The 24,066-nt window shown below is 49.3% G+C and overlaps 1 protein-coding gene across 1 annotated transcript; it reads left to right on the top strand.

Annotated features, from left to right (window-relative positions):
- Positions 1-210: 210 nt before the first annotated feature.
- Positions 211-21,124, top strand: NUDT3 (nudix hydrolase 3). Its single transcript, XM_058039615.1, has 5 exons — positions 211-512; positions 10,908-11,018; positions 18,222-18,266; positions 18,857-18,941; positions 19,617-21,124. The coding sequence occupies exons 1-5, from the start codon at positions 414-416 to the stop codon at positions 19,784-19,786; spliced, it is 510 nt and encodes a 169-aa protein (XP_057895598.1). The 5' UTR covers positions 211-413; the 3' UTR covers positions 19,787-21,124.
- Positions 21,125-24,066: the final 2,942 nt, after the last annotated feature.

Genomic DNA, 24,066 nt, shown 5'->3' with positions numbered 1-24,066 from the left:
CGCGCGAGCCGGGGCGGGGGCGTGGCGGCGCCGCCGGCGAGGGGGGAGCGATTCTGGAAGCCGCGCTGCGCACTTGACGTAGCGGGCGCGCCGCGAGGCCGCAGGGGCAGCGCCGCCTCCCCGCCCGGCGGCGCTACGCCGTTTGCGTAGCGAGCCCCAAGATGGCGGCGCGGTCGTCGTCGGCGGTGGCCGGAGCGCGGGCGGTGGCGGCGGCGCGGCCGGGAGCGAGGGCAGGGGTGAGGCGGGCGAAGGGAGGCAGCGCGTAGCGAGACCCACGAAGCGAGACCCAGAAAGAGACTGTCGCGGGCAGGCGGTCCCTCCGCGCCCCCCTGTCCTTCGCCGCCCGGTGGGTCCCGCCCGCCCCCGCCCTCCGGGCCGCGCGTCCTCCGGCCCCGCCGCCCCCGGAGCGGAGGATGATGAAGCTCAAGTCCAACCAGACGCGCACCTACGACGGGGACGGCTACAAGAAGCGGGCGGCCTGCCTGTGCTTCCGCAGCGAGAGCGAGGAGGAGGTGAGGGGCGAGGCCGGGCCCGGGACCCCCGAGCGACCGGGGTGGAGGGACTCGGTGCCGGCGCGGTTTTATTTTTAACAGGCGTCGTTCAGCGCCGCTGGGAGAGTTGGTGCTTCCCACTGGGCTCCTGCTCTCCGCCGGAGCCGGGGAGATGCCCGGTGGGCGGCGGGACGGGCTGAGGGGAGCGCGGGAGGGGGTTTGGCAGTGTTGGGGACCCACCGCGCTGGCAGAACTTCAGTCCAGCACATCACATGAGATGGGAGAGGAAACCTGACCTTGGATTTATAAAAAGAAACTGGGATAAAAGGGGACTGATGGAGTGCCAGAAGTTGCTGTCCAGAGAGTTTGGGAGGAAGTGGGAATTAAAGGTGGATTGGTTGGTTTGAGAGCGGCCGCGTTGCTAAGGGGCTGCATTGTCCGGGAAGTTACAGTGAGAAACTTCGCTCCGATGTGCGATTTTACACCGCTCTTTGTTGACACCTCCCGAAGGTGGGCTCGGGGTGCTCAGGGCAGCCAGGCTGCAGGTCTGCCTTCTGTGCTGCTGCTGCTGGAGTCAGGCGTACACACTCCACTGCATTTGCTGTGCCCGGGTGGCTGTGCTAAAGTCTTTGTTCTCCTGATTATCATATTTGTAGCTACAGGAAATCGGAAGGGAATGCAGACAGTTCACTGGAGGAAAGGCAATTAGCATACATCCAGTTATTATTTAACGTGAAGGAGACTGCACAAGCCCTTTGTAGCTGTGCTGGCGTGATGAGGAGTGTCAGCATTTCAGCAGAAATGGTCTGAAATGACAGCAGTGTGGCTGGTGCAGCGTTCAGTGTAACTGATCCTTCCCACGGACTTCCAGGAAATTTATGGACTGACCGTGAAGAAGACCGTCATTGTTTTGCGTGGTGATGCTGGGGATGCTCAGCATGGGTGGGTGAAGGCTCTGAAGTGCCCTGATGAATCGTCCACAATTAGTGGGACACTTTGCAGGCTCTTCTCCAGCGGTAGAGGCTTGGCCATGTGTGACTGCAGGGTGGTTTAGGGTAGAAAAGTACTTTTAACAGGTGCCTGAGGCAGTCAGCATGTGACTGGTTGTGAGTTTTATTTTAACACACCTCAGGCTGCAGTGTTGCACAGGCTCCAGCTGATCCCTCCAGCCCGTGACAGAGCCCTCATGGTGCTGGGGACACCGAGGTGTGCTCATGACAGGGCTCAGAGCCCTCCCTGTGCTGGGACCCCAGGCTGTGTGGCAGTGTCACAGTGCTGACCCAGGAGGTCCAAGGAGGAAAGTGAACTCGTTCCCGAGGCACGCTGGCGTGGGATGGATGCCTCCAGCAGGCTCAGCTGTCAGGTTGGTGTAAGGCTGAGATTTAAAACCACTTTTGTGTCACTTGTGTCTCTGCTGTGGTCTCCACCTGCAGTGGATTGAATTTAGATCCTTCAGGCTCTGGTTTCCAGGTAGGAGCTGGAGTAGATCGATCTGTGTGCCGCAGGTGAGGAGCGAGGCAGGGAAGGACGGGTCTGATCTCAGAGCCTTTGAGGGGCTGTGTGTGGCACCTGAGAGCTGAACCCTGGGCTGAGGCTGCATCCTCTGTTCCCACCTGTTAGAGCCCTGCTGCAGGAGCTGCCCAGGAACGGGGCTTGGCACAAATCCATCTGGGAAAGTTCTTAGCCAGTCCCATGGAATTAACCCACTGGGATGGACTCTGTGCCCAGATCCTGCACTTGGCCCTGGCCAAAAGGCATTGCAGTTAAACTTGAGTCAATGAGTGAAATCAGCAAGCAGGCCACATTAGTAATTTTCCTTTCTAATTATTTCTTGGGTTCATTCTCATTTGTTGGCTTTTAAATAAACTTTGAGAGAAGCTGACCGGTGTCCACTCACTACTACTTGATAGCAAGGAAGGTGTTACCTGTACAGATTTAAGCACAAAATATAAAATGGCTGTGAAATATTTCTTGGTTTGCTCTTGGACAATAATACTTTATAATGTTACTGATGTATTTTATTATTGATTGCTTCTATTTAAGTGGAAATTGAGATCTCTTTTAAAAGGTCTCTCCAGGGAGGGGAGAAAGAGCCAGAGCCAAAGTATGTACATTAAAGAGCTATTAAAAGCCTTAGTGTTTGAAAAGAAGAGAGAAGAAAAGAAGCATGTTTTGATAAATAAATTAAACTTTCTGTATTCAAGTTGGATTTTTCCTCGGACTGGCTGTTTCTCATTACTGTTCCTTTTAAGTGCTTAAGAAATAGTAGAACTTTGGTCTTGCCTTTCTTCTTCATTTCCTGCTATGAATTCAAAAATCTCATTTTTTTCCTGTTTTTAACCCCTCATTAGTTCTTGAATTAAAAAAGTTTGTCAGTGGACAAGAAGAAATAAGAGAATTCTGTTTGCTCTTACAGAGGAGGCTGCTTTCTTCTGTTTAGGTGTTTCCTCCTGACTCTTCAGTTCACTGATACATTTTTCATTGAAATCTTTGCAATCCCTGGAGATTGATAAAACACCATGTCCTTGGTTTGGTGTTATATTTGCAAATAAAGAGGCTTAACAGAAAAGTACTTTGTTCTTTTTTAGTTTTTAAGTGATTTATTTTTTCCTTATGCTGCTGGAGGTCGTACATTGTCTCTGCATTGCATTTGGAGGCCGCTGCTTTTGGGCATGAAAAAAGCTCTGGAACGGTTTTGGAAGACCAAGCATTGGCTGAAAAGAAGCCTTTGTTACATATTCCTTTAAAAAGCAGCACAGGGAGAATTGATTTCAACGCGAATCTCGAATGGAGAAAAAAATTTACATTTTTTTGGGCATGGTGGAAAGCCCCCAAATTGTGTGTGGTTTCCCAAACCACCATCCACATCCTCGGGCAACAGGGAGAGCTGGGGCAGCATCAGGATTAATTCAGAGAGTGGGAACTGACTTCAAAGGACCTTCCAGCAGCCAGACACGAGGACTTTGCTATTCCCATCTTTTCACATGGACTGAACTCCTGGAATATTTGCAGAACTGTGGAAGGAGAGCGCAGAGGGAGAGCTCCCAAATCCTCTGGTACCTCTGGAGTCGCTTCATTGCTTGGGGTGTCCCTGCCCCTCAGCATCACCACCAGGGTGTTGTTTTTACATAACACACATATTTTATGTGTGGACCAGCTGTTCCATGAGGAGAAATCTCAGAAAATGCCCCTGATGCCCCAGCAGCTGCTCGGGTGGTGTTTGACAGGATAAAGAGGCACCGCTGGGCCCCGGGTCTGTGCTGGGATAGCAGCAGGTTTCAACATGCCCACATTGTGTCTGTGAAAGGACAAGCTGCTCGTTAACCACGGGCGTTTTTAAAGACTTTATTTTTATTTTTTTTTTTTGAGAAAACGCCTCGGTTAGAATCTTTTCTGAGCGGTGAATGAGGCCTGAATGGAGCTGGGAGAAGAGAGGCTTCACCCAGGGCCGGTGCCCTGGCACGGGCTGAGCCTCGCTGGTCACGGTGGTCACGGGGAGAGCTGCCCAGGGTGGCCCTGGGAAAGCCATTGGAATGCAAACGAACCTTTTTTCTTCTCCTTCTTTCTGGCCTCTCCTCTCCCGGTTTTCCTCTCCAGCTGTGATGTAACACAGCAGAGCTGGGATTGGAACCCCCGAGTGTGGTGGGGATCACGAGGCGCTCCTGGGCCGTCCCCTGTGCCTCGGCTCCAGTGTAAACCAGCAGCAGCTAAACCACCCCGGTGTAAGTGAGCCCAGCATCATATGATCATCCTGCTTTCCGTGGAACGGGCTCAGAATCCCTGTTCTGGTGGCTGGGCTGGGCTGGGTGCTCCCATCTGCTGAGTAAAAGGGTTGTGGTTGGACCCAAGTGAAGTTCTCCTGGTCTGTTGCTAACCTGTTACCACATCTCCAGGGGGATGCGGGCCAGCTTGGAAGTGGATCTCTTTCTTGCCTTTCTCCTGTCCCTCTCAGCCCTGTAGATTGTGTACAAGCTGTGGGTTGTGTTCTCCGAGAGCAGGAGCATGGGTAAACCTCTGCAAAACCTGGCTTTCATCTTCAAAAGTGTTTTGCCTTCCCACAAAAGCAGCTGTCACTAAACAGTTTTACAAGCAATTCCATGGTCTCTTGTACGTTTCCAGACAACAAAAGAATGAAAATTGTTAAATTTTCACTTCATTTGCTGGAAGCTCAGCGAGCTGTTGTGAAACTGAAGAACTGAGTCAGTTTTGTTCTGCTGCAGCTCAGGGAAAAGTGATGACTATGGAAAGAGGGTGTGCTCCACCCTGGCTCTGTGGAGAAGGACCCAGCAGTGGTGGCTGTGTCTGTTCTCTGCAGAAGACCGCTTTGGAATCTCTTGCACCTCAGATCCATTTAGTGCTTGACCAGGAGCTGCTTTTCCTGTCTTTTTCTCACCCTGTGTGTTCTGTACCCCCTCTTTTTCAAAAAACCCACACCCAGCTGCCTGACTCGGTTCATCTCAGCACCCTTCAGATAAACTCCTGCAGTGTGGAGAGAGGTTACCAGCATTTGGGGGTGCTCCCAGCAGGGACTGCTGCCAGGGAACCTTATCTTTCCATGGATGGTCTCTCACAATCTGGAAAAACAACTCTTTCCCTTCTTATTTAAAAAAAAACAGAAAACAACCATGTGTGTGGACTTTTATGTTCTTTTAAAATAAGGAGGGTTCTCATGGTTTGCTTGGATAGAGAAAAATTAGCAAACTGAGTTCTACCTTAGAAATAGCAAACATCCATGTGGGAGTGCTGTAGGTGACATCCAGTGGTTGGGAAACAGGGCCTCTGTTACTTTAAACACTTGTTCTTTTTCAACCCAGCTGAAGGACTCACTGCACAGACCAAAGATCTCTCAAATTTTGTGTGTGTTTGTGTGTCCCTGCCACTGGATGTGGCACACTGACTCTTTGTCCTCAGCAATTTCTCATTAACCTGTGAAATTCGGAGGGGTACAATTACCTGCTGGGTGGATTTTTGTCAGATGTTTCAGGGGTTACTTCTCCTCCTGCAGGTGACATATATTGATGCTGTGTGTAGGATTAACTCCTTATATTTGAGCAGCTTCCCAAGAGTTTGTGCATGCTGTATATCCTGACTAGGGTGGTTAATCAGAGCAGTGTGCAGCTGCTGACAGCTCTGTAAAAACCCCAAATACCTCCTCATTGCTTTTTCTCCTCCTTTACTCAAAAAGGCACTTTGCAAGCCAGCCTTTCTCCTGGAAAGGTGCGCCTGGACAAGTTGTGTAAGCCCTGAGTGGTCACCAAACTGGTTTTGACAGGCAGAAATAGGTTCTGGGGTTTGGGGTCTCTCTCTGGGAGTGCCCCTTATCAGCGCTCTGAAAGCAGCGGCTGCTGCTGCAGGCGGTTCAGCTGCTCCTCAAGCATGGGAAGGCATGTTGCAGATAATTTCTGTGGTTATCTAAACCAGAATTTCGCTGGAGGGGGAGGACTTGGGATTGTGTTCCTCCCTGCTAGGAGCAGGCAGTGGCTCTGAAGCAGCAGGAGCGCTGCAGTAGCAGTAACAGGACCTGTGGAGCTCTGGAGCCAGAGCAGCAGCACGGTGATTTATTATTGTTATTCTAACCAGCAGCCTAAAAACCAACAGAATCTGCTGTATTTTTTCCTCTCTGGTTATAGGACTGTAGGTGCGATCCAAGCACTTGAAATGACTTGAACTCTTTCCAGTTCACCTCTTGCTCCCGTTCCAAAACTTGTGCTTTACTTTTGTCAAGTTCTCTAGTACGGATCCCTTCCCTTTTGCGCCGTCCTGTCATGAATTTCCCACCTCCAGCTCCTGGATCCCCCGTTATCAGTTAAATCCCATTATCCCACGGAGCCTGGTGCAGGTGCATGTGCAAAAACAACACTTGTCTAAGGAAACGTATCCTGTCGAGGAGCTGGAATGCTCCTGGCAGGACAGGCTGTTATGGGCAGGGAGGGATTTCTGGTGAGAGTGTGTGTTGTGGTCCCAGCTGCTGACCCTGGCAGGTGCAGGGCGGGCTGCAGCCCTGCTGACCCACGGCTGGATTCACTCCGACCATGTGCGAGCTCCAGAACGTGCCTGGAATAGCAAGAGGGTGGGAGAAGCCCTCCCGTGAGCCCTGGCGTGCACCCTGGGGCAAGCTGCCCTTGCAGTTTGGCAAAACACGTGATTTGTTGGGGAGTCATCGGGGCTGTGCTGCTGCCGGGGAAATGAGATTCATTTTGCACAGCTTTGGTGACAGCAGTGTCCCTCTCCTCCCCCTACTCCTCCAGTTCTCACCCCTTGCTGATCATAGAGCTTAAAGGTGATTTGGTGTGGTCAGATGAACGTCCCACTTTTGTCAGGTAGAAAAGCATTACAGCACTGATATTTGGGGATCGGGAGAATTTTGTTAATTTTGGATGAAGCATCCAAGGTGTTTGTTATGCTGGACACAGCAGCAGCAGCTCTGGGATCTGCCTGGCCGTGGGGCACATGGCAGCACAGCTCAGCTCCTGAGAACACGCTGCTTTTAAACTGGAACTTTGAGACAAAGGCAGATTGAGCAGCAGAAGCCTTGCAGTCAGCCATCTTCTCCTCCCAGCTCCTGCAGCCTCTGCGGCAGCAGAGTTTCCTTGCAGGCTGAGCTCTGGTGAATGATGCTGGAGTGGGAAATGAGGTGCAGTGCCGGGAGGTTTGTGCTTCAGTCGCTGTGCAAACCATGTGATTTATAGCTTAATGTTGATACGAAGCACGACAGTATTGATGGGAAAGCATGTCAATACTGAGGGAAAGCCTGAAAATATTGAGGGGAAGCTTGTAAGGCAGTGTCAGGAGCCAGCAGCTATGGATCAGCTCCTGGCAGCAGGAGGCTGCTGGGCCAGACCCTGGATTTAACATCTTGCCTGCTGTTCCCTGTGCTGGCTGCCAGCTCGCCTGGCACAGGTGGGTAGCACTGGCTTTTCCTGGAAGTCTGGAAGGTTCTCAGCTCATTTTCTACCCATGCTGTGGCCCAGCTCCTCGCAGGGCTGTGGCCCTTTCTGTCTGCTCGAGTGCTGCTGTGGAGCCTCTTTCGAGGAATCGTGTTCTTGTTTTATTTATGGGGGGTGGATGTTGTTTAAATCCACCATAGCATGGAAGAACCTGGGAATCTCTGCTCCTCTGATCCACAAATGGGGAGTTAATTCTCTGCCTGGCCCTGGTTGCCCAGTTCTTGCTTTGCAGAGCCCCATTATTCCTGTGAAAAGAAGGCAGGAAAACCCCTCCATGTGGATACAGTGGTTTGTGTCAGTTATTTTAAAGTGTTGTGTATGGGGGGATGCCCATATTCATCCCAGGGACAAACTCTTTACCCCTTTTCCCATGGAGCTCCTTATTCCATGTGGCTGTTTGGGCAGCCTTAGATGTCTTGGTGTGTTTCCTGTCTCCTCCAGGCAGGGTTAGTACTGCTCAGGTTTGTTTGGGTTTGTTTGTTGTGTGCAGCTTTGAAGGTTCTTGCCTTGAGGCTCTGCTTCGAGCCCCTGCTGCACACTTCAAACTTGGCTTATTTTTCTAAACTTTCTCTTTTGTGGGGGATTGTGTGGGAGAGTTTCAGCAGGGCCACCTCCTGCCTTGCCAGAGAGAGGCTTGTGTTGCTCATTTCCCTGCTTTGAAATGACATAATTGTCTTTGAAATCCTGGAAAACACAACTTGGCCATGTGACATGTGTATTACCTGCAAATGCTTTTCCAAAAAGTCTGCAGGACGTGGCTCCAAAATCCAACTCCAAAATTCCTGGCAGGCCAAGAGTCTCAGTAGCCATTTTAAACACAGTTGCCTGGCAAGGATTAAATGGAAATATCTGACCTTCCTACGTGTTCTAGCCTGATTTAAAAACATAACTAAATTTTGGTTTATTTTTTGATGGCTGTTTAGATTAAATTAAGTACTTTATTAAAATAAAAGTTATTTATGTAATAAAGAAGTTAATGAGCTAAAAAGCCAGCTGTACCCTGGGCTGATCTACTGGAAGGTGGTAGGGAATGAGATGGGCTTCAAGATCCCTTCCAACCCAAAATTTTGGGATTTGGATGATGACAACTTTTTCCTGTATCCCTCTGAATGCATTGCATGTATCTGGATCCAGGGCTGGTGTTGGAAGTGTGGGTTTTTTCCAACACAGCAATGTCTCCCCCTGCTTTGGAACTCAGCCCCTTTGTCTTGGGAGAGCTCATTGGTAGCAATATCCTGTTTGAAGTTGTTTTAAAAGAATGACCTTGTAGGGCTTGTTTCCTGCACTCTCTTGATGGGATTTCCTTTTTATTAAACAGGAAATAGTCTGATTACATAAAAGTGTGAGAATGACAGGTTTTTCCTTCCCACCAAGGGTTGTTCATGTTAATTCTATTCAGAAAATGCTCAACTGCCAGAGCAGCTGAAGTTAATTTACTTTGCCTCAAACCATTGTTTGCACCCAGAAGTTCCTCCTGGTGTGTTGCTGAGGCATTGTCTCAGCCTGAGCAGGTTTCCTGGAGCAGTCTGTGTCCAGGGTTCTGTAGCAGATCCTTGTTCTCACGCCTGGAAGGTGGCAGGAGTTCAGGGCTGTGAGATGTGCTCTGCTGAGTTTCAAAGATCTGGTTCTTTGGAGGTTTTTTTTAATATTTTTTCTGGGTTTTTGTCCCCTTGAGCTGGAGCTCTGAATTGCAATGGGAAGTGGCAGAGCTGGAGCTCCCTTACCTGGCAGCAAAGGTGCACTTGAAATGGCTGTTCCTGCTCTTTAGCTTTGTCCTCAGAATCACCAACTGGCCTGGAGTGAGGAATTGGAGTCCAAGCTCTTTTGGATGATGAGTGGGGATGGAGCAGAAGTCAAGTGCTGTGCTAGGAGGAAGCACAGTGGCAAAGTGAGGTGGCTGGGGAGCCTGGCAGGGACTGGCTGCTCTCCCAAGCGCTCTGAGGATGAATGAAGCTTACATTCCCTATTTAGGCATGGCTTTCTGGTGGAGTTTTACATGGACTGGATGCCTGGAGGAAAGGAATTCTGCCTTCCTCTTGGAGAGGGCCAAACACTTGGGATGTCACTGCAAAGCAAACCCTGTTCTGTCACAGCCTGGCCAGAGGATGGGGCAGGCACCATCCCACTTGGAACTGTGGAACTGAGGTGGCTCGTGCACCTTCATTTGTTTCCAGTATGAGTTTGGTCAGAGAATTTTCAAGATAAACCAGCTGAAAAATCCTGGAAATCTTGTGCTTGTTTTTGTTTTGGCAATTTGAGTTCTGTAGGTAGATTCCTTTGGGTAATTAGTGCAAATCTTTTCATATCCTACTGGCAAGTCACTGTTTCCCCAGTAAAAGCCTGGGATTTCAGTGTCTCCACAGTGTAACTCCCAAATGTCTGACACTGTTACAGCTGGCCTGGAACCTAATTGGACTGGTATGTTGGAAAGTTTCTGGAGCAAGTCGCTTTGGCTCTGAGCTTTGTGCCCGTGAAATGATGAAGTACAACAGGATGACTCTAATGAACGAGCTTTGTTTAGAGAGCTGGACAACAGTATCAGTGTTGTTTTAAGTTTCCAGCTCTGCTCATGGGTGTATTGCAAGTAGATTTAATAAGCACAGCGTCTTGCTGTTCTTTGGGACAGTCTGTAGTCAGCTGAGAGTGTTAGAGCTTGTCTGGCTGGGAGGTGGCAAATCAGAACCTGAACTTCTACAGAGCAGAATTACCCTGGAATAAAAAATACTGTTTCAAGAAAACCTGCCCCAAAGCATGTGTATGGTAAATCCCTCCTGGGAAGAGGGTTGAGCCATTTTTCTCATTCACAAAAGTCTGTCCTTCCTGCAGCCCTTTCCTAGGGGGTTTTATGTTTAATAGGTTTAATATAGGCTTTTATTTTTCTTTTACCTCATTAAACAACCTCCTCTAAACCAAAAGTAGCCAAGTGCTGGCTCCAGAGCTGAATCCTCAGTGCCTACTGCAAAAGAGGTGACAAACAGCGGGGCTGAGAATCTGTGCTCAGACAATTGCACATAAATAGTGCAGTGGGAGTTCCTGGACGTGTATTGTTGTTAGTGACAGAACTGCAGGGACAGGCAAGGCCAAAGGCACCAGGAGAGTTAAATCAAGGTACTTCTGCAAAGGATGGGGGTGCTGAGCAGCATCTGTGCATTTGTGTTGTTACCTGGGGTGTATCCCGAGCTGTGGGGACTGTGCAGTGCACTCACACTGTGGGTGATGCTGGCCCCAGTGCCAATGAGTGTTTTGGTGTGCAGGGACAGTTTCTCCTGCAGTGAATCAGAGCAGGGAGAGGCATGGCTGGGGTAACACAGAGTGTGGGAGTGCCTCGGTGTCAGTGCTGCTGGAATTTCCATGGCTGAGGGAGAAGCGAGCAGCGGCAAGGCCCTGCCTTGGGTGGGTCGTGTCTGGGGGTGTGTGAGGCACAAAGACAATCTCTGGGGTGCCCCATCAGCTGTCTCTCTCCCCACAGGTGCTGCTGGTGAGCAGTAGTCGCCATCCAGACCGATGGATTGTCCCCGGGGGTGGCATGGAGCCCGAGGAGGAGCCCGGCGTGGCCGCCGTGCGCGAGGTCTGTGAGGAGGTGAGTGCCTTCACCCTGCCCTGTCAGCCCGGCTTCTCTGGGCTTGTGTTCATCACTCTTCCTTCTCCTCGAGGTGGAGAGGCAGACAGGGTCACTGGTGATATCCCCATCCCACGTGGGAGGAAAGCAGAGTCCTAAATAAGAGAACATGGGAATGTAATTAAACCTCTCAGTTGGAATGAGCTTGTCCTTGCCTGATACCTTTAACTGAAAATAAAGTTCAGCTCTAGTCACTTCAGTGTATATATAGTCTCTGCTTCATTTTCTCTGTGAGAGAGCTTCAAAATTCAGCTGTGCCTTTGTGGACCTGTCTAGTACTTGGCTACAAGGTAGAAATAAACCCCTAGGAGCCACTAAAAGCAATCAAAATAGGGACCTAGGTATGTTTTTGGTTTAGAATACACAGTGATGTTTATGTGAATAAGTGAAATTGGCCATAAATTACCAGCAGCAGTTCCTATAGTATACATGGGTTCGTTGGTTTCTTTTCTCTTTTTTGCTTGAAGCTTTTTCAGGAAGGAGATCAAACAGAAGATCAAACACAGATCAATGGGCTGTAGGTAGAAGGCACATTTTTCTCTTAAAGCTGCTGGAAGAACAATTTTTTTCTTCTTAAGAAGTGTAAAGGCAGTAAATAGCAGTTGACTGCAGTGTATGTAAAACATGTCTTTAGAATTTGCTTCTGAATATTAAGCAACTGGGGAGATGCTTAGGTTCAGAAATGACTGCATGATTATAGATGGAAGGGCCAAGTAGGTTCACAGTTACATAAGGCAGGATTAAAAATGCTTTTGAGAGGGTTATAAATCTTTGGGCTCTGTGCAGAACAGAAAGCAAGAGCTAATTGATGGGACTTGGGAAGAAGCTTGTCCTGTAGCTGCTTTTTTGAATTGTCTGGTCTGTGCAGGTTTTTTCCTGAATTATTTGGAAGTACGTGCTGCTGTCTAACACAACTCTGAATATTCAGACTGTTGGACTAACCAAATGTGGCAGATCTCAAGCTGCATGTTTCTCTTTGGACGTTTTAATAATCTAGCAGTTTATCAGAAAGAGATTAGACAGTCAAAGTTTATTTTTTTAAGTCTCTTTACCTCCCTCTAATACTGGGAATTACTGCTTGCAAATTTAATTCCAGCTTGTAACCCAGCTCCTGCTTTTCCAGTAACTCGGCAACCTTTCAACAGCTTTACAAGCCAAAGCGAGTGTAACCAGAACAATAGAAATATTTTTAGCTGCAGACTCCTGCTTTTCAGCCCAAGCATTATTAATAATGAGGCGATTGGGTAGAGAAGTGCAGGGTTCATTCAGGAGGTGCAGGGCTTTGCCTCTCAGCCCTTAAAATAACCGTGCAGGGGCACTCCCCGCGCGGGCAGCGGCGCCCGGGAGAGCCGCGCTCCTTCCATGACAGCGCGGCTGGAAGGGAGCCCTGGCACGGCTGCGGCCGCGCAGGAACTGGTTTGGGCTGGCTGAGATAATCCCGCTCCTCGGCTGGTGTTCCCTGCTCACGTGGAGCCCTGCCCGCTGCCAGTGGAGCCCAAGCCCTGGCAGCCTGGCAGGGCTGAGCTCTGCCCAGCGAGGCACCTCTGCCCGGCTGCTCGCAGCATGCAACGGCAGCAGCTCGGAGCACCGGGAGCACCTGGGAATCACCTGGGCACCCCTGGCTCACCTGGGCACCCCCAGCTCACTCCTGGCTCACCTGGGCACCCCCAGCTCACTTGAGCACCCTTGGCTCACCTGGGCACCCCTGGCTCACCCCCAGCTCACCCCCAGCCTTGGGTGCTGCAGGTGGAGGAGCTGACACTGAGCTGTGTGACATGAGCACAGTGCCAGTGGTGCTGGCAGAGTTTTAGGGGTGTGATGCCTTCCCCCTTCGGGCTGTGCTCATGTGCTGCTGCTGAGGGGCTGCACACAGAATTATCCCCACATCCCCGGCCCCGAGCTGTTTGGGAAAGGCAGGAGCACCCACTTTCCCAGTTCATGCTGTCAGTTTGGCAGGAGGGGTTTCAGGAGGCTGCTGGGAGCCCTTGCTCTCTCTTCCATGTCAGTCCAGGTGTTCTGGGGTTGTTTGGAGCTGAGGCTGATTTCTGAGTAGCTTTGGGGTCCTTGCCTCTCTCCTGGGACAGCCATTCATGGGGACACAGGTTAGCTGAGCAGCTCCAGTTTGTTGCTCTAGGTGGGAGAGATAAAATCCAGTTTCCCCCATGGCAGTGAGCAATGCTGCTCAAAGCTGTGGGAGAAATGTGTGGGGTTTCTTTCCCTGGGTTTGGTATGCCTTTTCCAATTTTTAGTAAGAGCTGTAAGAACTTGTGACCCTTCCTGTTGCTTGTGGCTTTTGAGGATGACAATAGACTGTCTCTTCCCAATTCATTCTCTTTTGCATGGTGTGCTTTTTTATTCCCAAAACATGTTCCCCTAAACGAACATTTTAACTTCTGCATTCACTGTTTTAATTTTACTGTGTATGTGTTTGGGTTTATCCATGTTATTGCAGAAAGAATTGCCATCTAAAGTTACCTAACTTTTCCCTCTTTCTGTTCCAAAAATGACATGTTGATTCTGAGTGATGGCTGTGATCCCTCTGTCCCAGTTTGAGTTCAAGTCCTTGTCCTAGTTTGAGGTAGTCCTTATCTCTATTAGTCTGTACCAGCACAAGTATTAAAGCAGACAGGTACCCACACTTGTCATGCTCCGTGTTGTCTGCATGAAATTGGAAGTGACTGCAGTTGTTGGGCATTGTTTGTGCAGAGTGACAGCAGACACACAGCAGCTCTGGGTCACAGCAGCCTCTTCAGAAGAAGCCTCTAATTTCTGACAGGTTGCTGTAGTCAGTCTTACAGAGCTGGGGACTCCACGTGTGTTCTAAAGTTCACCTTGTGGAAGGTGTGTGCCCTTTGCAAACAGGTCGTGGTGCTCATGGAGTGTGTTCTTTGCTTAGGAATAAGAGGTTTTTATGGGTGTGAGCAACTGGTGAACATCATGGTTTAGAAATAGATGCCTTAAACTTATTATAGAGTGACTTTGAAAAAAGCTCCACACTCATCTGTGACACTCAGCACCAGTTCCTTTTTCACTTAGAGCATTCTTCACATCCTGACCTTTAAATACTTAGTAAATGTCAAATTTTATACCACTGCAGGAGCGTTGGTTGTTCTTTTTTCATGGGAGTCAAAAGCCAGATAATCTGTGCTTGATCTGTGATCAAACAGGCAATTGGTGCCAATATCAAGAATAGTCCATCATGGCAGTACTTTGATCTGGTTGCTGGAACTTTTTTTCCCCCTTTTCTAAACATGCTTTATAGATAATCTTTCCTGTTTCGTGTATTTTGTTAGTGATTTAGAACACAGATATTGATATCTTTCAGTGCTAAAATAGGAAGATTTTTTTTTTTTAAGTTCTTCAGGCCCCACATATGAATGATGAGATTGTGGCCTTTGAACCCCTTCTGGCTGGTCATACCCAGTGCAAGAGGTGGCTCAAAGTCACTGTCCCTTACCCTGTGTACTCAGACTTTGCAAAAATGATAGCACTATCTGAAAGTTCTTCATTCTGATAGGGAATTTCATTTTTATTTCACAAGTGTAGAAGCAAATAAAGGTGCCATGCAGTACCAAATTAGATGAATGAGTCTGACCCTCTCTGAGACAGCAGAGTTTGCCCAGCTGGCCTGGAATCAGCATCCTCCAAACATGTCCACAGCCCTACTGGGTGGGATTTGCACCTTCAGTAGTGCAGCTCTTAGAGCAAAGATTTGGGTGTTCCACCACAGTTCTCTTGCCCAGCAGTAATCTGTAGTAGATGCAGGCTTTGAGCCTAATAGAGCAAAGTAAAATAGCTGAAATTCCAACCCACATTTTCCTTAGCTCAGATGGAAGGAAATAAAAGCTGTCCCGAGGAACAGATGGTGTTGCTGCAGGCTGCTTTTTGCATCTGACCCCAACTTATTTTCAGCTTTGAAACCTGAACCTGCTGTTCTTGGATGGCTTCAGTAATTTTTCTTTATTAAAACAAGTTGTTCCATGAGCGGCAGAACTAGTAAAGCTTCATTTCCTCCAGGTTTTTGTTCCTTGTCCTGATCTCCAGCCCAGCCCTGTGGGTGCTCTGGGGGTTTGAAGTGTGTGCTGGGCAGGCAGCTGGCTCTGGCAGTGCCTGTGGCTGGTGTGCTCTTGCCAGAGCTGCCTTTTCCTCCTGCCCTGAACCCTGCATGGTGATTTGGATCAGCAGAGCTGGGGAAAAGCTCATTTTGCCAGCTCTGTGTGTCCTCTTGTACCTGAGGGTGCCTTTCCAGGGAATCCTGTCCTGTGATTGCCTTGCTTTGTTTCCACACCTTGCAGTTGGTGCTGGTGCTCTCCTACCCCTGCTGGTGCGTTCAGAACCATCCTCCTGGGATCCTCCTGGGATTCTCCATGCACCTGGAGGATTGCAGCACTTCCAGAGCTTAGAGGGGCACAAAATCAATTGTGCTGCCTCTGCCTCACTCACTGTCTCAGCCATTAATTTACTGTCCAGGAGAAAATTCCTGAGTCATCTGCTGCAAATTAAGATTCAGACCCTGCTGCAGTCCTGGGTGAGCCTGGGACTGTGCTTTAACTCTTGAAGAAGATTTTCTTGTCCGTGTGAAGGAAGAGATGGGGAGCCTGGCAGTTCCCTTGTTGGTTACCAAGCTTGACTTGTCAGTGGTAGCATCTATAGGTTATTTTTTAGGTGTCTTGGGCAGCTTCTATGTCAGAAATTTGTGTGAAACTGAATTCCACTTCCGTGCTTGTTTGTGCCATTGTACAGAGACAACTCTCTGTTGGTGTGGGAATTTAGTGCTCCATCAAAAACAGGTACATGGCAATCCTGGTGGTGTTGGGTGTCCTGTATGTTGTCTTTAAAATCCACTGGAAAACAGGCTGAGAGAGGCACTGGCCCCCAGGAGCAGTGGCTGATGTGTTTTGCAGCCTTTGGTAAGAATTTGCTTTATAAAATCAACCCAATGTTTTTTTTGAACCAAACCATTCTTTTATGCTGCCATTTACAACTGCACATGGGAAGTTTGTGTGTGAAGCAAAGCTTAGAGCTTTCTCCAGTTGTGTGATGATAATTCAGCATGATTTTTCTACAAGACATGTTTGTCTTGGCATCGCTTTTTGTGCCTTTTTGGGCAAATAAGACCAGGCAGGGCGGAGCAGGAGGATCCTGGTTTGAAGACAGCATTATTTCCATCATCTCTCTTTACCAGCACGGAAGGAAGGGCTCCTCACCTCCCTCTGCTGCTTCCAGCACAGTTCTGGAGCTGGGGTAAACTGCCTGGGAGGCTGCTTGAGCAGAATTCATCCTTCATCTCCAGCTTGGCCAGTTGTCTGGAGATAAATTTATTTCTAGTCAGACTTGAGAGTTCACTAAACCATCACAACAAAATCCCTGCCTTCTGATTCAGTGCCTACAGGTAGGGAGAGCAGAAATTCAACAACCTTTTCCAGAAACCAGTGAAACATTGCTTTAAGACAGTTATTTCCCAGAAATATTTGATTCTGCTTCACCTTGTAATGCGTTCATGTCCGTATGTTGTGAAGGTGGAAGCCTCCAGTTCCTCCCTGTGTTTCTGCTGCCTGTTGAACACAGCTGAGCTAAAAATAAACCCCAGTGCTGAAGGAGTTCCTTGAGGGAAATGCATTTGAAGCATTTGCATTCCAGATGCCTTGGGAGAGGGCTGAGGCCGGGTCAGCGGGGTTGGCAGAGGAGGTGGAATCCTCAAAGGTCAGCAGGCACCGACCTGCATGGAATTGCTGCTCCTCCACGGGGCTGCTGCTCGCTCCAGAAATAGCCCCAGAGTCACAGGCACTGAGGCACCCCTGGGCCCAGCAGGATGTCACAAATGCTGGTGAGACAACAAAGCTTGTGTCCAAAAATGAAATGGGAGATTCAGTTGATTCACTTCCTAGAAAAGGGATTTCTGGATTTCTGTGACTGCTGGTAGTGAGGGAGCTCCAAACCCTTTGCTCCTGGGGCAGTTCCACATCAGCAGCCTGGCAGCAGGGGTGAGGTGTTCTCTGGCTGGATTCTCTGGTACCTGTTCATGCACTAGGCTGGAACTTAACCAGGAAAATTGTCTCATTAAAGAAAATTCTTCCTTTCCGACAGCACGAGACCGTGCATCAGCTGGTCAGTAGGACAGAGAATTTGTCTTAGCATTAATGAGACTCAAACACTTTTTGTTTTTAAAAAAAGAAGCCTGGCATAATCATATCTCTGTATCTCATCTGCAAGAGGCACAATTTCCCTGGGCTGCTCATGGGATGTGTTCCAGCTGCTGGAAATGGAGCTGACTCTACCTCCCAGTTGTGGCTGGGTCGTGTGCCAGGCTGTGTGGGTTGGTTCAGACCTGTTAAATCATGGAGCAAGATCTCATCTTGTCTGTAGTACTTGAGTTCCAACCATTTACAGTCATAAAACAGAGGGAATATAAAGCAAGGGCAGCAGAGTGGGCTGGGATTTTGCAGGGTGGGGAGGGAGCCAGCAGAGAGGTGCCAAAAGGGACACCAAATGTGATGGAGTGGTACATCCTCAGTAGTATTCAAACAGACAGAACTGTTGCTTAGATCTCTTGATTTGTGTCTCTGCTTGATTCAAGAGCTTTATTTCAGTGTGCATCTGCCCTTTGTGTCATATCCAAACCTCTGTAGCTCCTGCTGCCAGGGCCACATCACAGCATTTTGTGTTCATACTGGATTGTTTCAGGTGTGTGCTGACAGCTCCCCTGAAATACCTGGGAGCTGCCACATCACTCTTGGGGTGTAAGTGAATGTCTTACACATACTTTATTTCCTTTAAACTTTGATTTTTAAGGGGTAAAACTGCCAAACCCCAAAGCCAATGTTCCCCTTGCTCAGGCTGTAATAACCTTCAGAGGAGATTCTGGTCACGAGGACTGTATTGGTATGCAAGGAGTAACTCCTCAAATATTTCTTCTTCCCCCAGATTGAATTCAAAATTGTTTGAATGTAGGAAAACAAGAGAAAAAAAAACCCTGGGAATGCTTGGATGTTGAGCACTCAGGATACATTTCTGTTTTTAGCCTTGTGACTGTGTTGGTTTAAGAAAAGCAGAATTTTAGAGCGTTTGCTTCCTGTCCTAAAGGAACTGGTCCTGCACAACAAGTAGGAAACAGGTACTGAGCTGTTGTTAAAGCATGTTTCTTTTCTCTTTGAACTTCCCTAGGCTGGAGTGAAAGGGACGTTAGGAAGATTAGTGGGAATTTTTGAGGTAAGTTTCAGACACGGACACTGTGAAATTTTGTTGCAAAAAATCATCTTGGAGTAACAATGGCTCTGCAGGGTTGTGGAGTGAGCCTTGCTGGTAAATAAAAACACAGCTGCTCAGCAATTCTGATCTCTGCAGTGGGCAAAATCACTGGTGATAGCTGGTGTGGCTGATTATTCTTGGTGCTGCTAAAGGCTGGGGAATGGGGTCCCCCCTTCATGTGTGGCACTCACCTGGCACAGTGGGCAGGTACCAGACACAGCTCTTGCTGTTCTTCTGGTACTGACTCCTTCAGACTCATGTGAAATAGGTCAAAACCTTCCCAGCTGAAGAACTAATTTGCAAGCACATCAGTCCACACACCACTGCTCCACAGATCAGGAACCCCACTTTAGGTGTCCCTATCAACACTGTCAGACCTCTCTGATTTAAAACGCAGCAGTTTTTAGTAGCTAAGAATGAGCTGTGCTGTGGGAGGAGCTGCACCCAAGGTGGGCAGTTTGCATCTTGCAGCAGCCCAGTGCCCTCCTGCCTGGACAGGTTTGCTGTTGCTGTTGGTTGGTGGTTACTCCTCTGTCCCCTTTGCCTTCCAGAACCGGGACAGGAAGCACAGGACTTATGTTTACGTACTCATCGTCACCGAAGTGTTGGAGGACTGGGAGGACTCTGTCAATATTGGTAAGCTTGGTGCATGCTGCAGTAACTGATGGAAGCAACCCACAGGTCAGCCCAGCATCCCTCTGGGACCTGGAGCCTGTGGGAGTGGCATTGGGAAAAGTTGCAGTGGTGTGTCCTTTGGTTGCTTGGGAAAAAAATTGAGGTGAAATTGATGATTTATCACCTCTGTGGCCCAGGAGAAGCCAAGTGAGTGTCCAGCTGCCTCTGCAGCAATTTCGTGTTTAATTCTTGCACTGCACGGTGCCAAGCAAAGAACTGTCCTGTCTGAGACTAGAGGAAATACATGTGAGCAGTGTGGGTTAATCATTCCCTGTTACCTTTGAAACCCTTGTGTTTCAATTGGATTCCCAAGTGGAAATGAACCTGTTGTTGCCACAAGGTTTGTGACTGCACTGCAGCAAATGGAACGTGACTCCCCTCAGGCTCTTTGTGGAAGGAGTAAGAACTGAGAGCTGTCCACAGGAAACTGAAGTCCATTTGCAAAGTGATGGAAATTGGGTTGTGTGTTGTGAATTGTCTTAAAATGAGCATCTGGCTTGACTAGAAATTGCAGAAGTAGCAAAAAGCACCTGTCCCTAGGGATGGGGAGCTGTCAGTGTGGGGTTGGAGGGGGAGGCCCTTGAAGTCAGAAAACATCATTCTGTTGCATCTACTGATTTTTCTCTTTGCCCCCAGGAAGGAAAAGGGAATGGTTTAAGATAGAGGATGCCATAAAAGTTCTGCAGTATCATAAACCAGTGCAGGCCTCGTACTTTGAGACCTTGAGGCAAGGCTGTCTGGCCAACAACGGCACCCCGGTGATGAGCACGCCGTACTCCGAGGGCTCCGTGTCCGACATCAGATGACTGACGAGATCCCTGCCAGAGCAATTCCCTAAAGCAGACTGAGACCTGGATTTCCCTCCCCTCCCCGTTCCCATGCCTCCTCCCTCACACCAGGCATGGGGCAGAGCAAGTGTTCAGAGTGCTGCGATTTAGTGCAAGGTGGGATGATTTTTTTTTTTTTTTTTTTTTTTTGTTGTTGTTGGCTTTTTTTGCTCTTTTTTTTTTTTTCTCTTTTTTTTGGATCTGTATTTTGTAAAATACATTTTGTGCATGAAGTGCCCCTTTCCCGGTACTCCGCTCCACGGCCTGGAGGCTGCCAGCCCCGCATCTGCCTTGTGCTCTGAAGTGTCCCAAGTGTCCCCTTCGTGTCACCCCAGCCAGAGCCACTTTTTTTTTTTTTTTTTTTTAATTAAAAGACTTCCAATGTGAGATCAGCTCTTCAAGTCTTAGTCTGTACTGTAAGGTGCTGCTCAGACCCGTGTGGGGACTACTCTCAGCACATCTGTATAAACTTTTTTTTTAGATGGAGGATCTAACATTTTAATTTGCGGGAGGTTTTTTTTTAATCCTGGTCTGCTTCTGAAAAGAAGGGTTCATAATTAATCTGTTTGCCTTTTGTTCTGTTTTTTAAAAACACACATTCTGTGACAGTGCTAGTGGCTGGGCCAGTTTACTCCCCAACCAGTATCTCCCGATTTAGTGCAGTGACACTTGAAGTTGAGGGCAGAGTTCGGATCAGCTGCAGACATCCCTGCAGACATCCCCGCCGCTTTTCCGGCAGCTTCCGCCGACGTTTCTGCATTTCCATCCGAGGGGAACCGCACGGAGCCGGTCTGGAGCCGCCGGCCAAAACCAAACAGCCTCAGCAGCGCTGCGACAGCGCCCGGTGGGATCGGGGCTGCAGGGGGTCAGACGGACGGACGGACAGACAAACTGCAGCGAGGCTCAGCAGCGCTGCCCCTGCTCCCGCCGCGTCCCGCTCGCGTCTCTCTTGTCCACATGCCTTACGCCGTGCTGAACTGGACACTCGGGGTTTGTGCCGAGCGCCGGACCGCGCTCGCCGGGAAGAGAAATCGCGCGCGCGTCCCCGAAGAGAAATCCCGGGGGGAAAATTCAGGTGTTGAGTCTCTTGTCCTGTGGTTCTGCAGCACTTACGGTCGCACCGTGGAGCGTGCTTCAAGTGTGCCCTCCGTGAAAGGTACAGCTGCCTGCTGCGGGCGGCATTCCCGGGGCAGCGGCACAGCAGAGCTCCCCGTGCGCCGGCACACTTCACTTGGGGGTTTGTTGTTTTATTGCTGTAAGTTTCATGCTGTCTTGATTTGCCAACAGTGTTGTCTAGTTGGGAAATAAAATGGGAAGGGTTGGGGTTGGGGAGGGGGTGGGTTGGGACAGGTACAAGTTTTGGGAGGGGCATTAATTAATCCCTGGCTTGGGACAAGAAGTGGTTGCTGAGTTCAGTAACTTCTCCTTTGTCAGAGCAGAGCCAAGATGTGAAATTAAATCTGCAGTACTTTTTTTTTTTCCTTTTTTTTTTTTTCCTGCTCTTTATTTAACAAAAAAATATTCTAATAAACACTCACTGTTCTGGAGTTTTCTCTCTTCCTGAGAAGCGCTTACAATATGAAAATCTGATAGAAATATCCATGGAGCCTGGGACAAGGGGGAATGGTATCCTTGCTGCTTTGGCAAGAAGCTGTTCATTTTAGATCCTTTTCTGTTCCTTTCCTTGTTCTCCCTGCTTTCATCGGTGTGGAGTAGCAAGGCCAAAAGCAGTGCCAGTGATCGCTGACATGGAAAACCACGCGTAAGGAACAGCCCATTATTCAAGGAGTAGCTCAAACCCAAGCGTCTGGAATTGAGCCCAAATTACACCAGTTCAGCTCACTTCAACTTAGAGACGAATGTACAATCCTTTCTCACTATGTGCTGGTCAGCCTGAACCAAACTCTCAAAAGGGCTTGAATATTCTATCTGGAAGTGTCCAAGAAATTCCCAGAGTCGCTGTGCCCGTGCCCTGCGTGGCACCTGACACAGCCATCTACTGCCTTCAATGAGTCTTGGTCTCTACTGTACAGATTAGTATGTTGGAAATGCTTTGCAACAAAACAGCTGGTACTCCTGAAAGAGTAACTGCAGTTTTAATATCAGCAGCATGCACACTTTTGTTTTTAAACTAAAAAAATGTTTTTACAGGGCTGTTAAACTGACAATTTAGGGTAGAATATTGTTAATGACTTGCTAATGGCTTATTTGTTTGGGTCAGAAAAAATAAATTGTGCCAAGAAAGTGTTTTAATGTGGCATGGATTGATGCTGTTACCACGGAGTGGCTGATGTAACTGGAAATGGCTCCTGGGGCAGGAATAGCCTTGATGGAAGAGATGCAGATTTCAGTCCAGGCCTGAGCCCTGTGCACCACACAATTCCCATCTTCCTCAGCATCTGAGGTTCTCTCTGGAGCTCGTCCAGCTGCACCCCCAGCAGTTGGAGTGGTTTTATCTATTAATTGGTTTGGGATGAGCGTTGCCCTGTCTGTGAGAGGCCCAGGGGAGCTGTGGGAGGGTGGCTCTGGTTCTGCAGCCCAGTCAGTGCTGCTCAGGCTCTGCTGGGGCCACTGAGTCCCGGGGGATGAGCCTGGGGCTCCCAGCTGTGCTGAAACTGGTGCTGTTCCGAGCTGGTTTCTTACCTCAGCTGGCCCAACCCTTATGTGAGGTGTCGCTCTGTGTGTCAGCATCCCCTGGGAGCAGTTCTCAGCTGGCTCTCAGCCTGGCTGTGCTCTCTGGGCACTGCTGGGAGCTGGGTGTGACACAGGGTGTCCCCAGGAACCCAGCCAGGTGCAGCAGCCCTCTGGTCCCCCCTCCTGGTGGGTCCTGAGTGCTGGTTTGGGCTGTGAGGTGAGGAGGGGCTGCTCTTCATCACCCAGCTGATGGAAGGGGGCTGCACGTCAGGGTCCCTCACCCATGGCTGCTGGGGGAAGGTGGGAGCTGGGTTTGGGGCTGCAAGGAGCAGCACTATCAGCATTGCCACCAGCTCTGTTCCTGTGTAGGTGGATGCTGTGAGCTCTTCCCTGCTCTCGTGTGGAGCACTGAGGCAGCTCGTTCAGCCTGAGCTGGAATGTGCCTTAAAGCAAACTCTGTAAAGGGAAAAATTGAAAAGGGGTTGGAATCTGCAAGTGTTGCTTTTTCCCTTGTGCGGCCACAAAGCATTCAGTGGTTAAAAATGTGGGTAGGGAATGTCAGGAATCCTCAGTTCCCGGATCCAGCAGAGGCTTCGGGCCTTTGCCTCAGCTTTTCCATGCAGAAGCTGTGTTCAGCATTCCACAGCGAGCAGAGATCAGAATCCTGGAGGCTGCACAGGTCCAACGAGTGCCCCTCGTACCAGAGCTGTGCGTTTTCCTGCCTGTTCTCTCTGTTTCAGCCCAAATTAACCTGTTGGTGTTTTCACACAGCCAGACGCAGCATCCATCCCTGTGCAGAGCACACAGGAACCCTGGGGCTTGGTGAGGGGCTGCTTTGGGGTTTCACCTTCCCAAGTGGAGCCTGTGCTGGTGGGGATGGAGCTGCATCTTCAGCCAGACCTGCCCCAGGCAGTGACTGTGGCACTGTGAGGAGCTTTTCCCTCTGCCTGCTCTGCTCTGGCCCCCAGGCTGGGTTTTCCCTCCTGGCTCTGTTCTCCTCAGTAATGGCATCGTCTGGTGGCTGCAGCCCTTCAGGGACGTGGTGACCTCATGGCTGGGGTGTCCCTGACACACACAGGGTGTGATCCTCATTTTCCTAACCCTGGAATGAACTAATCCAGCTGCTCTGGGCTCTGGAGATCCTGAGTGCTGTGCTGGGGTAGTGGCAGGGGTCTGTACAGAACTGAAGTGGAGCTGGTGAAAAAGAAACTGAACTGGACTGAAGTTGTATTTAGGAGATTTATAAATCTCTCTCTGGTGCTAGTCCATAGAGGTTTTTTTTTGTTTTGTTTTGGTTTTGGTTTGGTTTTTTTTTTGTTTTTGATGGGAAGATGGGAATTTTGATGTTATACTTGATGAATTTGCTCTAGAATTGCCTCAGAAACCTGAGGAAGTCTGAGAGTGTTTGTTGAATTTCCTGTGTGTCCTATTTTATATTTATTAAATCAGAAAATCTGGAATGATCATTTTGCATTTGCTGCTCAGTCCTTCCATGAGCTCTGTGTACGTGGGGGGCTCCTGGCAGTCCCCCCCAAATCAGGAGAAGGGGACCCCAGACCCAGCAGAGGGATGAATGCCCAGGGTCCATTGTCCAGCCTCGTGTCCATAGCTGTGTTTGCCTGAGG

This window comes from Melospiza georgiana, chromosome 23 (genome assembly GCF_028018845.1).
Source record: "Melospiza georgiana isolate bMelGeo1 chromosome 23, bMelGeo1.pri, whole genome shotgun sequence".
NCBI classification, from domain to species: domain Eukaryota; kingdom Metazoa; phylum Chordata; class Aves; order Passeriformes; family Passerellidae; genus Melospiza; species Melospiza georgiana.
Note: the sequence above shows the minus strand (reverse complement) of the source record. Positions and strands in the feature narration are given on the sequence as shown.